Genomic DNA, 18,944 nt, shown 5'->3' on the forward strand with positions numbered 1-18,944 from the left:
AGAGAGAGAGAGCCTGTGTCTACATTTCAAAGTAATTGTACCATTACATTACATTTATTAGCTTGATGATGAATGCCTAATGTGGGCCAGTGCAGGTCTCCAGTGAAAATCACTTATAAATGCTCTTTTCTGTTTTAGCATAAGTTTACATTCCTAATGTGCCCTTTGATTTCACAAACATTAAAACTGCTGAATTCTGAAAGCTTCTCTCCTGGTTTGTCTTCACGTTAGCACAGTACACACTGCCATCCTGTGTTCACATCACCTCACTGCAGCTTTTTCAATTGGGCCGGTTCCCACACTGCTGCAGGTTTCCATGGAGCAAATCCACAATCCATCCTGTCATATGTTAAAAGCTGTAATTGTACATTTTACAGACCTTTCCATCACTGAATTCTTTGCAAATATGTTACCTTGATTATAGACTAAGACAAATTATACCAAATTTCGCATTTGTACATTACCTCTAAGCAGAAGCTAATGGGCACTGAGGGGCACTACTTTCTGACTAGTGTGTCCCGGTTAAATACTTCATGGTGATTTTGCTCTGTTTACATTGGACAAGTGACAAAGATGTAATCAAAATGTCAGTATGCATACTGCTTGATTTTTTTTAAATGAGGCTGATGGACACCATTTTCCTACAGTGCATTACAAAAATGAAATTGAGCAGCAGCTGAAAGGCATTAAAACTAATTTTTTGTGGATGTGGTGAAAGCTCAGACTTGTTTTTTGAAGGTTAATTGGCAGTGGTATCTCAAAAACTAATTTTGTCATTGTCCTTCATATACCTAATGGAAATACATTACAAAATTAATGACTGATAGTCTCAGAGAAAAAAGTATGCCTGGAAAAAGTACAGTTTGATTTAATTATCATAAAACAAGCAACAAGAGATTTATATAATTAGCTAAATTTAATATTGGCCAAATACTGTATCCAAATATTAAAAATACACAAATTCAAAACTGTTAATGACTAGTACATCTGAATAAATGTATTTTTGTTAATAGGCTGTGGTATTCAAAGATGAAAAATTAATTGACATCTGTTGGTGTCTGTCTTGATAATTTCCTGCAAGTATATAACATTGATGTGAATAAAGTTTATTGTAAACCAACTGCAAAAATAGTGTGCTATAAAAGTTAGTATGCAGTAAATGTGCTGTATTCTGTTATTATGTATTACACAATAGTATGAAACTGGGACCATGCACCAATATTTTAGCCTTATAAAGCCCATAAGTACATATTTTCCCCTGAAGATATCTTGTCATGTCGCAGCAGGAAAAACACAGGTGTAAATAATAAAATTAGAAATGACTGAATTCCATTTGGCTGCTTTAGTTTCAGGGTTCTTGTACAGTGCATGCTGGCTCGCTGTCACTCTTATGGCTTACTGAAACACCTGAATAGAACAGAGCCATCAGCCATCGTTAATGTTTTTAGCAACACCTGAGGTCTATTGGTCTTAGACTGTGAGGAATTCAAACAACTCAAGTAAAAATGTAATCCAGGCAGCAATGTGTGGTAATCACAGTTTATTTTGGTAAATAAATACAAAACAGAGACATTTTAACATGAAAATAACATTATTTGGACATTATGGTGCTCGTTACCTCTTCAGTTACAAAAATTCAGACTGAAAAGTTTCACTGTAGGTAATCTCAGAGCTATAATGAGCACCTACTGCTATAACAGGCATCGTTAGGACACCTTAGCAGGGGTCCTTTGAAGGCCTGGAGCTACACACAAGCGCAAGTGTGTAATTATAGCAGCTACTTTAAACAGTTTAACTTAAGAAAACAGATTGCCAAATTAACAGTTATGGTGCCATACAGTGTGCTCATTAAAAACATACACACAGATCCCAATAAACACACACACATACACCCATGTGCCCACACCCCCCCCTACACACACACACACACACACACACACACACACACACACACACACACACACACACACACACACACACACACACACACACACACACACACACACACACGCGCTTAATAAAACCACAGCAATGTTTTAAATAACTCATTGCTTTCTCCCCCTATAGGAAGATAGGTTATACTATAGTATAACCTGCCTTCAGTGTCCTTTTGAGCTGAGCAGAACCAAAACAATTGTGAGCCACACTGGCTGTACGCTGTCAGATATTACACACTTTACACACTCCACCACGCTACATTCCTGCTTTAGATCAGGCGACTACTCATGTTCCTACAAGACAGCTTCAGGTAGCTTCACATTGTTTACACAACTGAAACATAATAAAATGCAGTATATACTGTGTAAAGAATCCTATATACTGTACAAAACTATACAAAGCTCAGGTCTTATCTCTGTGTTACACACTGGTCTGTACCATTGGTTTTATAGGATCAGTATGTGGAAAATTACGGTAGACTGAAGCGGGGAAAACTGGGAAAAACTGGACAGGAAAGATGTGCAAACATCAACAACTGATGCCATCAACACTCATAAAACATTAATTTTCGAAACACCAGCTGCATGTGAGTAACATCAGATTAGTGTCATGTAAAGCAAAGGGACTAATAGTAATTTAAAGTTAAAAAAAGGAAAAAAAAGGTATGAAAATGTTAAAGGGGGTAAGGGAAAGAAGAGAAAGTGCAAACTAACACTGACAAAGAACTCCACATGAGAAAAGGCAGTAAGTCAAATTATGAAACTTTCCAAATATTTCACAGTATGGACGTAGAACCTACAGAGATTAATAAACACACACCTGAATAGTAAGTAGATAAAAGATATTTGGAAATGGTGGAAATCCAGTACAGTTCATTTCAAGGTTGAATTGACTGATGCCTGAAAACAAATGTGGTATCACAAGCACAGCTCTAGTGTGTATAAATCTCCCTTCTATCACTTCACACACAATACACAACAGGAGATCACACCCACTTCCCCTAAACAAATAGGATACAACACAGTTTACTGAACACTGAATTGGTTCATCTGTGCGATAATTTACAAAAGTGCTTTCCTCTTTGACAATGTCTCTTTTTAGTTTTGAGGACAGAAAAAAATCTGTACCATAGCATTCATCGGTACCTGCATTTTTATTATGTAAAGGTCTCTGTCGTCAAACTTTTCCTTTGTTTTTTTCCCCATTTTATTGTCCTGAGTGTTACAAAATGGTCTTTTTGAGGATGATCCACTGGTTATTGGGCTTTTCTTCCAGAAACTTTGCTGAGTTTCATGATTTGAACAAGTGTCTTTTTTTATCAAGTCATCACCAGCCAACAGTCTTGAGAACCACTGTTGAGTCTTTATGAAAAACAGCAGAACAAGGAAATAGGACACAGTATTGCTTCAACAGCTCTGGCTTTGGCGAGTCTTTCATCCGAGTCTTTCATACCCGAAAGAAAAGGGAGGCCAACTTGGAGGACAAACAGGACAGAACAGGACAGATAAAGGACATGTCTCCATCTCCTATTGGTCCTAAGCGGATGACAGCTTTCAGCTTGGCACGCCATGTGTGCGTGTTGTCTGTTCTGTCTCCTGTGATTGGTGGACCTTCAGACCTGGGTGGATTTGACTCGTCGGAGAGGATGTCGTCCTTCTGGGTGGGCAGGGCAGGGCTTGGGCAATTCAGAGGGCAGGTCTAGACTGCGCTGGTGAGGCAACGCCGTGAGGGGAGGAGCACATCGGGAGGGGTGGGGGACGGGATTGGCTGATGGTCATGTGATCTCAGAATACGGTAGCCCTGGAGCCTAACAGGAGGGAAGAGGACCAAGAGAAGATTAGGAGACACAGAGAGGGAGGAAAGTAAGAACATGGAATGATGGAGTTAAAATCTGAAAGAATAGAACCTATCATCTAAAATTTCATTGAGCCAGTGAGAAGTCAAAATGCAAAATGCCTTGACAAGAGAAAGGGTGTACACAACAGAGATATCAGACAGACAGAAGCATTTAGGAAACATCCATATGCAGTGAAGCAACCGAGGTTATCAATGAGGACATAAGGGTGAAAGACAGTACAATACACAATTAAAAAATAAGCTTTGGCCTATTGATTCTACTGTAATCGATTAATTTGTTCTTCTGTACGTCTGTATCCCACCCCTTACCTGAAGGCCACTTAACTTTTCGAGTGGACTCTCCACGCGGGGCAGGCTGAGCATAGGGATCCCGATGGGGGGCTCTGGGCGCTGTGGAGGTGGTAGAGTATGCCCTGCTAGTTGGGTCTGCTGGAAATTGTTGATCACACATGACACCTGATGGAGAGTGAGAGACGTAAGGTAAAAGAAAAAGAGGGGAAAGATTTGCTTCACTGCACATGCACACGCACAGATTATTCTTCTGGTGTGTGAAATGTTCCACATGAGCTTGGAAACAGATACTGAAGGGGACATTGAGATAAAAGACAGAGAATACAAGCATGAATAATAGATGGATCCATGGAAAGAAAGCTATAGTGTTAGGATGAAACACAGGCGTCACTTTCATCTTAATGGGAACATACAGTATGCATTTTCTCAGGTCACACAGGTTCACCTCATGGTTTTAGACATTTGACTATGTAATATTTCATTTTATTCAACATCAAAAGAGCAGAAAATCACAAACGGCACAGTATGTTTTCCTTTCAAAGTTAACACTGCTCCTAGAAGTGTTTTATGCGATGATGTGGTGGCAGTGAGTCATGTGAGTTTTAAGACCAAATGACACTGTTTGAATGTGCCTTCAGTTCTAAACATTAATATCATAGATGTAAAAGTGGGTGTAGGTCTCTGAGTGAGAGTGCATGTCACACACACAGGCAATAATGCTCTCTAGCCTCCACCTCCCCTTTATCATCAGTCCATCCTCCCACCATCTCACCTGCACCCACATTATGCCAACACCTCTCTCTCTCTTCATTCTTCCTTGATATAATCCTTCCATCCCTTTCTCTCTTCATTATTATAACATTTCTTCCTTTACCTCAACCCTCTTTAACCCTTCTACCACTACCTCCTCTTCTCTTTCCTCCTCCTCTATTGCCTCGGCTTTCCCTTCTTCCTTTTTTGATCCCTGAAATTCCACCTTCCTTCTTCTCCTCCTCTCCCTCTTACCAGAAAAGCAGCAATGGCGCCCCCGGCAACAAACCCAGCCAGGACGTCGTTCCAATGGTTTCTGTGTTCAGTCACCCTAACAACTCCCACCAGCACGGCCAGAGACAGTAGCACCAGGCACAGGGTGGGCTTGGTAAGACGGGTCCCCTTGGTCCGGAAAACCAGGGTCACGTACATCTGGAAAACAGAAATACACTTGAAATTACAAAATATGGCATGTTATTTGGTGAGCTGAACCAGGTGTTGAATCATGAAATATCCCAGCCAGCTTGGATATTTCAGGTCATACTGTAGCCTGGAAAGTTTAATAGGTTGTAAATAAACCACAAGAGGGCGCAATTTGCAAGGTTAGAGCAACAGTGTGTTTTGATGAGGCACAAAAGAGAACATCATAAAACACTCAAGTAAATAGATGGATGAATTTTCATATTTTATGCATTACTTAATTACTTTAGAGGTCCATACAGTAGCAGAGAAATTAAAAACTTTGTTAGTTATGTATATAGCCAAATGCAGCACTGACATTTGAAAGAATTGGCAGACATGGCATATGCGATGGACAATTGACAATTTTCAATCATATTTTGTGTGGTAAGTGTACATTGAATTGAATTCATTAAATAATAAAGGATTGTTTTGTCGTTAATAGTACATGACTTAATCAATTTACAACACAGACATAATTTAACAGTTTTGTCCTCTCATGGTTTTAGAATCCAGTAACACAACAAACATTTTTCTCTTTTCACAGACATGTTGGTACTAATTTCTAACAAGGCACCCTTTATAAAGCGTTAAGTTGTAACTTATTGTTTGAATAATGGTTAATACATAATTTACTAATGCTGTTATAAAACATCCATAAGAAAAATGTGTGAATTGCCAGGTTATGTGTTGTGCTCTAACCAGCCACGGGGACTTTGACCAAAATTAATTCTCGTTAATAGCTTATAACTGATCTATCTAAGTCATTAGTAAATGTTATTAACCATTCATAAATTAGTTAGAACTTTAAACCTTTTATAAACTTTTTTAAAATTCTAAATTAGTACTAAAACCTTTTATTCTGAGAGCATTAGGAATTATATATTAAAATTCTTCTGCCATGAACATCTAGCAAAGCAAAGGTATGTTGGATGGTATGTTTTCAGCGACAGAACAGCTATCCCATTGCCACCCAGAAAAGTTTCCTACCACTGTGTAGATGGCTGAGTAAAAGCTGAGCGCTGCATCTTTGGAGGGGAAAGATTTGCGAGCGGATGCCACCAGGTATGGGTTTCCTGTGCAGGCTCGGCGCTCTGTGATGTACTGCAACGGAGACTGGCATCCCAGAGCTGTGTAGTTTGGCTTGCAGGCAGACAAAAAATGAGGTGTCTGGTTTCCGGTCACCACTTGACCTGCATTGGCAAATATGGTGGTGGTGAAGAGGCCAAAGGAGTAGACACCTGTATGAAAAAGAAAGGTATAGAATGAGACAGGCAGTGTGTGCATACAATAAGTGACTCAATGAGACCAAATGAGTAAAAAAAAATCACTTAAATGGGAAATAAATGTTTGTGCCCACTTATAGCTGTGTGGGAGTGAAAGGCCTGACAGTCATAGCCTTTGCTTTTATGTTTAATAAATTCTGTCCATCACTTTAAAAGCTGAATAAATACAGGATGCAAAGATTATAAAAGGTTACAACAAATTAACATAGCAGGACAGGAAGAGAAGGACAAGGGAAATTGGTCCACAGGAGACTCAAAATAAGGACAAAGGCTCTTTCTACATATAGTTCACAGACTGTATGACAGAGGAGTACTAGTGTGAGTCTTAATGAGCCTCATTGGTAGTTCCAAGGCTGCTAGTCAAAGCTGATGAACCTCTGATCTTTATAACTATGTCTGACCTAGAAAGCGTACGATCCTACGGAGGAGAGGGTTGAAATAACAGCAGTCAGCGGTCACTATGGTCTTCTCCTGAGCTCCCTCTGTCTTGACAAAAAAGCTGGTAACTTCTCCGATCAGAATCTGGGACAAAAAGAGAGAAAGGGAGACAGACAGTGAACTTTTTTTTGTCAAACAGAAAGCTAAAACTTGAGGATTGATCAGCTTTACTGAATATTCTGTTTGTTAAATATGTCAGCCTTCTATCTTTCTATGTCTCCTTATTCTCTCAAATTTTACTGCAGCTCCATTAAACTTTGACTATACTTTGATTAAAGTTGTCACACAGGTTAACAACCTCAAAAAGTGAACACACGTGAGTTTGCCCAATAACATAAATTAAACACACCTCACACCATTTTAATTACATATTCAATGTATTAGCTAATGTTTTATGTTGTAAAACCTCCATTATAATTTTATTATTATAGTCCTCACACATATCTGAAAAAAACTGCACACATTATACTGTAGACCAATAGCAAGTATGAGCTTAAAAAAGAAGTCAAATCAGCAGGACATTGATCTCTTTTGACAGGGGAATTAATTGGACTAAACACCATGTAAAACATTCCTGGATACTGTTACACCCTGCATACTGAACCTGTCTGATCAGGGAAGATTTCAGCCTTCATCTGTCACACTGAGCGCTCACTGTGCTTAGTGATGAAGGCTGAAGTTTACACTGGCATTGATGTTATGGACTGAGAACCACCAATGGTAGGTTCAAAGAGAGTGGTTGGGCTTGTGTGTCAGCATAAATTATGTCTTCGGAGTATGACGTGACTTGAGTGCTGCAAGTAGCACTGAGGTCATGTATGTTGAGAAAAGAGGGTTCCTTAAAACATCATTTGAAGATATGATGACTGTGTTTCTGTCATGCTACTTTTGCAGAGTTTGACAAAGGCTTTTTTCACTCTCCCAACAGCGCTGATGTTTTGAACCTCACCTGTCAAGTCACTGACAGCAGACAGATATCGACAGTACTTCAAAATGGTGCTGCAGATTATGCCAGAATACTTGACATCCATGCCAGAGAAGCATGAAGTTGCAGTGAAATGAGAATCACTGGGAAAACTGGAAGTATGCAGCCCAGGACACACATAAAAGGTCATAAAAGGACAACCAGTCACATGACCATTGTTGATCAGTTGTAGGTGATGGTGTATTGGTTGAATAACCAAGGCCAACAGGTCAGGCTGTACAAACTGCAGAGCATGAGAGAAGCTATAAGGCAGCATGTAGTTTTTGTTGCAACCCTGTGAGTATGCCACATTTGATCCTGGAGTATAGTTCTGGTGGTAAAGTAGTTTCCATGAGCAAGTCTCGCATACAGTGAACTATTTTGAGTGTTTTGTTATGGACTGCTTTGTGATGAGAACAGATAGAAAATAAAGTGAGGAAAGGCTGATTTGTCTCACCTAGGTAAACTTTCAAAGAAAAAAAAAACAATGGTGAAAGACTTTGCACAAAAGATTAACATGTATCGCTTGAAGCTCTTACTGTACACGAACATGTACGAATGTTAAATTGGCCTGTAAAATAAGAATCAGCTCTTCTTATCTTGGTAATGCGTGAACATTTTCCTCACCAACCACAAACAAGTTTGACTTCTTATTTCTTTCTGCAGGGAGGTTTGTGCGGAAGGTCAGCCATAAATCATTATCCCTGGAGCTGGTAAAGGTTCAGTACCTTGCTGCAGGCGCTTTGGCAGAACTGGTGGGTGCCAAAGATTAGACATCTGGATTATGTGCAGCACATTTTTACCTTCAGGCTGCTCCAAAATCACATGGCTGCCCAGGATGAAAATCACTCCATCCTCCCACCAATGGTCCAAGTGAAAGCCTTAAGAATAACTAAGAATGGGTTCCAGGTTTGAGGTATGTTAATGGTACATAGTTAAAGCAGTGTTCATCATGACTGATTGTTGTGTGTAGGTATTGATACTGAAATTAGTCTATAACAATTAAAAAATGTACAACAGCGCTGCAAAAAAGGCAGAGATCCAGTTTATTGTTTGGGACCTTGGTGAATTTGGGTTTGAACCCTCAGTGCTTCACAAAAGCAAACATCTGTCTGCTGATTGTCTCTAACATAAAATTGATATTCAGTCTCATCTGTAAGGCAAGGACTCAGAGTGTTCCAGCACTAAGTTATACACAGATGTCCTCCTGCCATGTTAGTTTCAGGAACAGACTTGTGTTCATTCATCCTCTCCTGCAACGACTCCTGCCGAGAGTGAGGTGACACCACTCAGCCTCACAGTGCATGCTTCCTGTCATGATACAGAGATGGAAACGCTGTTATATGATGGCCTTACATAGTACAATATATAGCAGACATTGTAAAAAAAACAAACAAGCAAAAACAACTAGTCCTTATTCACCAAGTGCATGCATGTAAGTTTCAGCAGGCTGCTCAAACCTATAGAAATCTTTAAGACTATGTGCAACACTACACATGTATAAGTCTCAGTTGAGCTTGCTTTGAAACACGTGACTGCCACAAACCCTCAGATTTTCAAACAGGCTGTAGCAGAGCTCTGGGCTGCAGGAAATGAAAGCTATCTTCCCACAATTCTTTGAACTGAATTTAGGTGGGGTGTAAAAAATGTATCAGGGGATCTGTGGGTTGTGTTAGAACATATGTTTTGAGCATCTAATTTTAGAGTTTGTCTAGTGTACAAAACCATAAGATTCAAAAAGCAGTACTGTAGATATTATCTATATTATCTATGCAGTGTACAGCAGTGTACAACAGAAAAATATGTCGACTTACTTTGCCTACTCTCATTCTGACTCATGTTAAAACTCTGACAACTATAACAGTTCTAATGATTTTCTTGGAGATACTTGTGTGAAATGAGTGTGGAGGAGAAAAAGTAGGAGAAGAGTGGATGATGCAGCAGCCACCGATCCTCCACTCTTCTTCTGATGATAGTCAGCTGGCAGCCAAAAGGGCAGACAGAAGGCATGACAGACTTTTACATGATGTTGCTGGCAATTAATCACTGTGAAACTGAGATTATAGATGAAAGAAAGGAGGTTGATTCTAACATTACTATAAAAAACCCCAAAAACTAGCTAAACTTGGCAAGTTGGTTTCAACAGCTGTGTGTGCAATGTTGCCAAAACATTTTTACTCCAACCCTAAGGAGTTTTTTCACTTTAAGGTGTGTGCTTTACAAAAGGAGGACACATATAATACTAGAGTAGTTGCCGCCAGCATAACCTGAAAAAGAAGGACTTCTCTGCAGGGCAGCCAACACAGCTGCTGATGTACTAATTAGCTGCTACAAATGCACATACGTAATGCTCAAAATATAAATGTAGTGATGTGGAAAACAGGAAAAATAAATGGAATAGACAATGATATCTGAAACACCTGTGAAAGACAATTTTTAATACATCAACTAAACATAAGAAAAGCCAAGCAGTAACTACCACAGCTTGAGGCTGAAGCCAATGCAGGTACCTTGAAGTGCAATGCCACTTTTTTGCTGACTCCACAAAGTCCCTGGCTCCAGTTGTCTCTGATTCAAAAAGTTTCAACTTCTCTCTATAAATAATAAATCACTAATATATTTTTATTGTCTCAAAAAATTAGGCCCTAACCTGGTGGTAATTTTGGAAATTAAAACGCCTACAAAAATTCCTCTAATCTGACAAATGAATCATCCTACTTTTTTCTTACAGTATGTAAGATGCAACTGTTCAAATAATTATACTTTAAGTAAACTGCACATTTTATTAAGGAAAAATACAGAGATGAAAAAAAATCACTCCATGTAGACTAAAGGGGATCTGTAAGCACTCTCTACAATGGATTGTTACATTCTGGTGAGGACCCACCTCTATACTACTAGATTGCAGGTTGCCCAGTGACAATAACATTTATTCAAGAGCCAACTTTAATTCATTTCACACAATGTTTGGATTCAAAAGGATGAAGCTAAAGTTCCTCGATGATTCGCTCAAGGCAACATCAAACAAAAGCAATCAAACTATGAGAGACTAAAGGACGTGCTGGAACAGAGAGGAAGACGCTTTTGTGAAGTGCATATCGTCACGTGTTTGTTAATAATACAGAAGCTTCTGGTGTTGGAGATAACTTGTTAGAACATGCATTGGAGAGTTTAAAGTTAAATTAATTATTTATTTCTGATGTGACTGCAGCATTGTTCACTGCTTCAGAGAGTGTGTTGTTGTATCATATAAAGCAACAGCTGCAGATACTAACATTATACACTGATTGGTGTTGTTCCTTCTTCTCTGCCGTGTTCTCTCCCTGCTTCTCACTGTGATGGAAAATTAAGTCTACAGCTCTCTTAGCAAAGTGGTTGCCATGTCCATTCCTTTATCAATTGCTCAATTACGTTTTTTTCAGTTACTCCCAAGCTAATGTGACATTGACATTCCCTGGTGATGGGCTCCCACTGAGTTGTTACATGCTACATTTCTACATTTTCCCAAAGCAATGTATCCAAAAGCATCTTGTGTCGATAGTAATTCCTTTTCATGCCGAAAGGTTACTTCCTGCTGCTTCACTGAGCATCCACTTTAACCTCAATAAAAGCTATGTAAAAGAAAGAAATAGAAGATGTATTGATATCAATAGGCTTTGAGGTAACCATGAGCATGTATTAAGACGCCTCTCTACAGTAATCAATATTCATGCAAAGAATGCATAAAAGCTACAATCTCTTGAGCTTTTGCTAAATGCTGCTGCAGACTTGCAGATATTCTCTCTTCACTTTCTTCACCCATTACTAACATTTTTTAACCAAACACATGCCCTAAATCCATTCATGTTCATCCACAGCACTATGCGTGAACCTGAACCATCTTAGTAAATATGCTTAATAACATACACAGAATACGATTGCTGTGACTTTCACATTTGAACATAAATCATACTAGTGTGTCACTGGCAAGTTCTCCCTGATTTGGAGGCTGCATGCTGCGACACAGACACACATCTGTGTAATTAGAACATAACCAAATGTGTTTGACACTGTGAATTTAAAGCTGAACTAATCAATACGGTTATATTTGATCATGGATAGCATTGCTTTGTCTAATATTGAAAGGTGCCACATATAGTGACAAACCCACACAAACTCTGCAGTTCCTCTCAGCTCTATGAGGCACTTTAGCCTCTTTAAGCTCATTGTTCTGGCTTTCTTATCCACAGCTTTATTATTTGCAGTCTCTTCAACCTCATTTCCAAACACCGTAGGCAGATGTTTCTAGCAAAAAATGCTCTGAACAAGAAGACCAAACAGCAGACAGACAGAGCTAGTGCCTAACAGGGGAAGATAGTGGGGCATTTGAGCTGCCCCCAAGTGGCCAAAAAGTCCATTAAGGTGGCTTTAAATTAAAAGGACTGCATATAGCACTTTTCTACCTTAACAGACAGCAATGTTTTTGCCTTTCACAGAGCTGCATGCAAGGTGCTGGCCTGCCATGGGGAGGTTATGTATGTTTTAAGGCTTCATAAAACATTATGATGTTGGTGGATATTGTAGCCAGGGTGATTATATTAGGCAAGTAGATGTGATGTAATGTAGCAAACAAGCAGTTGTGAAAAGGAGCTAATGTATTGTGAATGTACCTAACACATTAAGTTTAAGGTGATTTGCCTCAATCAGCAGTATGGCTTTCTGTCTGCAGAGTCATAACATGCCTGTGATATTTACTGCTCAAATGTTACAATATAACAGTTGCAATTCATATATAATATCTTTTTGATTTCATTGTTTCTAAGCAACAACAAATACACAAGCACAAGGACCCACAGATACAGATGTGCACTTAAACAAAAGGAGCTGAAATTACACCAATTCAACGCCATCAAACAATATGAAAGCAGGCAAAGAAATGTGGAGCGAAGAAGAAAGTCTGACAAAACACAAAGGGTCACATGCATTGTAAGGGAAAGCGAATAAAAAACATAAGGAGGAAAAAAATAATGACTATGTTTATGTATGTTTGTGTGGAAACGAAAGGAATATCAGAGGAAACAACAAAAAGGAGGGTGTAGTGCCGCCACCCCGTATAAAGGGCAGACAATGTTATTTTGCACTGTAAACCTTTAAGGGACGTTAAAGAGGCATATAGGCTGAGTATGTGCAAAAAAAGGTGATGTTTATTAATAAAAATATGAAACAGGGGCATAAATGAATCCTGGGAAATTAAATGAAACTAACTTAAGCCAAAGCAAACAAACAATACAATCTGCAGCCTACTCTCTTCCCCACTCCATCTCAATCGACCAATCACTGGCCTTTTGATCTTAGCCTCACCTAACGTGACATACCAGAGGGTGACTATGCTGAGCTTTCAAAGCACATAGAACACTGATGTAGAATTTCTCCATTACTGCTGACAGTCACTATTTCCTGTCATCACACACAAGCACAGCCACAAATGCATCAAATTACACAGAATGTCAGAATGTCTACTAAACAAAAGTTTTATCCTTCCTACCTCAACTTGAGAGTGCCTAGTAACTGACCTCAGCACAGCTAATAATGCACACCATCACTGATTAAGCAGATGATCTGCCCTATGTTCACAAAATCCCCATCACAGCAGGACTGAAGCACTTTAAGAGAATATAACATTGTAAGACATAAGCCACATACTGCATACTACATACTTCTATACTACATACTTCCATCCTACACAGAAATCAGCAGGCTGAAGCGGATTTCATTTTAGGTCTAACTCTGTAAATATACCACTTTATTGACATTTCTAACCTTTTTAGGCAAGCATACCCTCACTGTAGCTAACTTGAAACCACCGAGGTGGTTTTTTTCAGAAGTCATCAAAAACAACTAAAACCAAGCATCATAACTGCAAACCAAGATGAACCAAGGACAAGACCTGGGAGAGGAAATAAAAGGGGAGAAGGTTAATAAAACAGGTCTGAGCTCTCACACAGCCCCAACATAGACTGGAACAGGAGTCATAGATATACTACAGGACCCAGGTGCCCTGAGTTACTGCAATCAACTCCTCACCTGCAAAAGAGAGGGAGGTTAACCACGCCCACACAAACCCCCAGGGGCATCACAATAGTGTGAGAGAAGATGAAATAGTCATAGAAAATGCATGCTTTCAATGTAACACGCTGCCTTTGATACAGGGGTGGACGGTGGGGTTTGAGGATCACTGTAGTGCAGTTTAAGGTGTCAGTTGCCATCCGTCTGAATGTCATTAGGCTAGAGGTGGATCTAAAAGGGCATTTTTAAGGTCACAAAGGGGTTCATGGGTCATAAATGTCTGTCTTAAAACAGTGGATGGTCTAACTTTTGTTTTAAAGGAAACACTTGTTACTTGTTTGTTGAAAGTTTCCTCTTAATACTTTTGCTACCAGTGTTATAAATACACTGCTGTCAGTGATAAGCGATGAACAACATGACTGGCAGTTTGGAGGATGATTTTCATGTCTCCAATGCTTCTCTCAGCTCTTCTAACCTAATTCAATGGACATATTTTGTCAGTTATATTGCTGGAAACTGGAATTTATAACTATAAATATTGCAGCAGCCGTCAAGTCTTCAAACCAGAACTTCAGATGAAATAGAAGTTCAAATTCAAAATAAGTCATGTAACCAGTTCTGTTTGAATTCCCTGATAAAAGTAGAAAATATGAGTCACCAGACTGTGAACTAAATCACTGAAAAGCCACAGTTGACAGATTCTGGTTGTTTTAAAACACTCCTCTCTTATTAAAACTTTACAATTAATTTAAATTGAGATGTTTTTTGTTTTTGGTTATGGAAATAAAAATGCATCCATTTAAAAAATGTTACAGTTTTGATAAGAAAAGTACACACTGGTTTAGATATAGGCCACAGCATACAGTGTCATTCTTCCCAATTAGAGGGGGTAACAAGCTTGGAGCTGAACAATAATTTACACTGTTGGAATTTTAAAATTAAAACGCACCTTTTGTCATGTTACAGGCTGCAGTATGACATACTGAGAAACAATCTGGCATCTGGGAAGAACTTATAGTAAGTATTTTTAACCATGAACTACTGAGTACAGTTTAACCATTACTGATCAACAACGATGAAAGGTCTCAGATTGTTCCCCTTTTTTTCCCCTAACTTCACATTTTGTTCTTGTACATTATTAATACAGAAATTATGCTGTAAATTAGGAATAATTACACCTTTGTTGCAGGCTTTAATCCAAAGTGTTACTGACAATGGGAACACAATACAATGTACTGTAATAGGCAAGGCAGCTTTATTTATACAGCGCATTTCATACCCAGGGCAACTCAATGTGCTTTACATAAAAACAATCATTTAGCAGTAAGAATTGGAAACAAAGAACATAAAAACATACAATTTAAAAAATAAAATAAAAATAAAACCCAAATAGTAAAAATTGGAAACATTCAAACACACAATTAAAAACAACATTAAAAAAATGTACAGAAAAATAGAAACAGAGAAAAATAAAAGAGAAACTAGACTAAATAGAGCATAAAATATCAGTTTGCAGAGTAAAATAATGATTTGCTTTAACATCATTAAAAGGACATACAATGTAAATGAATGATTAAAATGTAAAGTGCTTTAAAAGAGCTCAATCATAAGCACATGAAAAGAGAAATGTTTTTAACCTGGATTTAATAATGTTAAATCCAGGCTAAAACAATCTAATGGTAGCTTGTTCCAATTGTGTGCAGCATAACAGCTAAAAGCTGCTTCACCATGTCTGATAATAGTATGAACGTCACCAGATGCTATGAGAACACAAGGCAGATATGTGAGCACTGCTAATAAGTGTGAATTTGGAAACTTTATTATCTTTAAAAGTTTTATCCTCCACTGGAAATCCACTGGAACGAGGTGAAAATCAGACATGGCAGCCAATTAGTTTTGAGCAGATGTTGATTGTGTTCTGGAGGCAATCACTATGTTTGGGCCATATGTGTTTTATCCAAGGATAGTCAGAGGGATAAAGAAGGATCTCAACTAGTCAGGGAAGATGATATGATTAAAATAGACAGATGTTTATGTGTAAACACCTGGGAAGAAGAAGTGAGATAATGGAGAACAGATAATAGGGTAGGAAAGAGTACGGGGAAACGGAGAAGTTGAAGAAAAAGAAAAAGGGAATAAGAAAACAGTGATACGGAGAGATAATGAATGACTGACAGACACTCGTGCCACAAAGAGCAGAGATCACATGGCCTTTGTTGCAGTGAAAGCAGATGCACAACCGTCTGTATACTGCAGAACTCGCACAGAAATACTTTTTTTGTCAAGAGAGGAGCAGCACTGGAATTTTAAAAGAGCAGCCTCTCAAATCTGACAAAGATATCTGTGGGAACGGGGGGGGGCACAAGGAAGAGCTTATGAATGTATGGGAGATTGATGGGAGAAACTCCGCAGGTTGAGGTGGTCTTAATTGGCTTACTTTAAGGTCTTAACTTCTGTGACATGGTGACAGTCAATTGTGGGATGTTCTTTTGACTTTGTGAGCGTGACTCCAAACAGTGTATGTGTGTGTGTGTGTGTGTGTGTGTGTGTGTGTGACAGGAACTCTTGCTTGACAAAAGCTGACAATGAAGATCAAAAGCAGAATGTTAGAAAAGGGGAAGGAAGGACAGGGTGACAAGGTAAGCATTACATACAAGAAAACTTCAGAGAAAACCAGCCTGTTGAAAACTTAATTCCCCAAGAATATGTAGTGAGACAATAGAGCAGTCACACAGCATCTTATGGTGAGTTATGACAGTACAGAGACAAACTGTAAACTGGTGGATATCCTTTTTAACAGCAGATGTATCCTGGATGCTCAGTTAACGATCATGTTTGACTTACAGCTCATTCACACAGAAATACACAAGTGGTTCCAAGAAAGAAAGACTCAATTTCACCATACGTACAATGACACAGACCCATGTGCCCACACAGATACGCTTGCAAATGTGCATCAAATCAACACAGAGCTCTACACTTTCATCCTGTCTTAGAACAGCATAACATATCCACTGTGTACTATGAGTAATACTAAATAATACTATCAGAAATTAGAACAGGAACAAGTGACGCAGCATAAAATGCCGTTTTGACGTCACAACATAAAAAAAAAACACTTAAGCTTAAGAAGGAGTGTGGAAAATAATTTAAATATTTAGTGTGTGCGTTAATTCTTTCTTTTTTCTTTTTTTTTTGAACAGATTTGGAAATTTTTCTATAGCATTAACACCTTGGGGATATTTTTCAATAATGCTAAATTTAGCTACGCATTTACACCAGGAACTGCTACACAGTGAATCATATCAGGCTCAGTGTTGCTTAATGCCTAATCTATATGTTTATGCATATCTAATGTGTTTTTTTACACTTAGGCACCCTATAAAAATGACGAGATACTGACTGAAAGCCGCTTTTCTGTAGTTGTTGTGAAAAGGAACACAAAACCTTCATGAAGATTACACCAAGTCTACATAAAGCCTCTGCAAATATCACATGACATCTGTTGACATTGCAAGCCCAGTGCTCTAACAGACACACACACACACACACACACACACACACACACACACACACACACACACACACACACACACACACACACACACACACACACACACACACACACACACACACACACACATACACATTCACAGGAAGCCTTGTCACACACCAGTGATGGTAACCATGACAATTTAGCTGCTTCAGCTTCATCATCACCCACACTCTCTCCATCCATCTCCTCTCCGTCTCACCCTGCTTTTATTCTCCTGTTTCATTTGCGGCCGGGCAGCTTTCCAAGGTCTTTGTGGAGGAGAAACTAGGCTACCGAAAACATCTCCCTTCTTTCTATGTTTATTTCTCTTTTTTTTTCTCCGTGATACAAATATAAATTGTCCTTTCTTGCCATCCTTTCCCTCCGCCTCTCACAGTTCAAATCCTGTTTATACTCAGTAAGGTTTAACCACGGTTTGAGGTATGACCCCGTTCTTTCTCACTTCTCTTTGCTTTCTCCCTTTCTTTTCTTGTCTCTTTGCATTTGCCTCTTTTTCCTTGAGTTGTCTCCCTCTCTGTCCTTATCCTGCTTATTCTCTGTCTCTATCTCCACCTCCTCATTTTCTCCTTTTCTTCCCATAGTTTTTGTTTCTGTCGATCTACTTCCTTTTAAAAAAAAAACAGAGGGGTCCTGGATCAGTGCTGGAAGAGACGTTGCAGCTAATCTACCAGCATTACTTTGTGAGTGTATTGCAGGATTAGGGGCTCTCATCTATGGGTTAGAGCATTTCTTACAGGCTATCACAGTGGGAGCAGATAGCTGGTCAGGCGTGTCGACATGGGGCTACATGGCCTGCAGTCTTCATCTCTCAATCCTCTATCCAGTGTGATTGGCAGTGACAGGATAAAGCAGCGATTATCCCTTATTATCCCTGCTCTTTTTTCACTGCTTCATCTCATAAGCACAACTGCTGACGCACTTTTCTGTCTGTCTGTCTCTTCTCTCTGCTACATTACACATGCAGACGTTTTACCTCACTTCAGAGGACATTTACATTGATTTACATTCATTTAATTCATCGGAGCCTAAAACTGACCACTACCTATTTTACCATACCCTAAATACCATATCCAAATACTGGTAGAAGCAGTGTGGGGACATAATGTTACATAATCTGTGTATAGTTTTGGGAATGTGTTTATTCTTGTTTAATTGATGCACCTCTGAGATCTAACATTGGGAAATAGACTATAAGATTTTCAAAAAGGCAAGTCCACCTTGCTTTATTTATTAATTGTGATAAGTTAAAAAGACTCAATCCTGAAGCTTCATCTGTGTGTGATATTATATGTTTGGGTGTGCACTCTTTTTGTACTTTACAGAATAAGTTCACAGTTATTTACTTTATACAATAGTCAGG

General features: G+C 38.9%; 1 protein-coding gene across 1 annotated transcript in view; it reads right to left on the reverse strand.

Moving 5' to 3' along the window:
• Window positions 1-3,606: 3,606 nt before the first annotated feature.
• The window catches only part of LOC128368202 (phospholipid phosphatase-related protein type 5-like), a 49,385-nt gene continuing 34,047 nt past the window's right edge, over window positions 3,607-18,944 (reverse strand). The window contains exons 4-8 of the mRNA XM_053328979.1: window positions 6,983-7,103; window positions 6,286-6,536; window positions 5,092-5,268; window positions 4,105-4,251; window positions 3,607-3,745 (exon numbers count right to left, since the gene is read on the reverse strand). Of these exons, the coding sequence (XP_053184954.1) occupies window positions 3,713-3,745; window positions 4,105-4,251; window positions 5,092-5,268; window positions 6,286-6,536; window positions 6,983-7,103 (729 nt within the window). The 3' untranslated portion in view covers window positions 3,607-3,712. The remainder of the gene's footprint in view (window positions 3,746-4,104; window positions 4,252-5,091; window positions 5,269-6,285; window positions 6,537-6,982; window positions 7,104-18,944) is intronic.

Source organism: Scomber japonicus, chromosome 2, assembly GCF_027409825.1.
Source record: "Scomber japonicus isolate fScoJap1 chromosome 2, fScoJap1.pri, whole genome shotgun sequence".
NCBI lineage: Eukaryota > Metazoa > Chordata > Actinopteri > Scombriformes > Scombridae > Scomber > Scomber japonicus.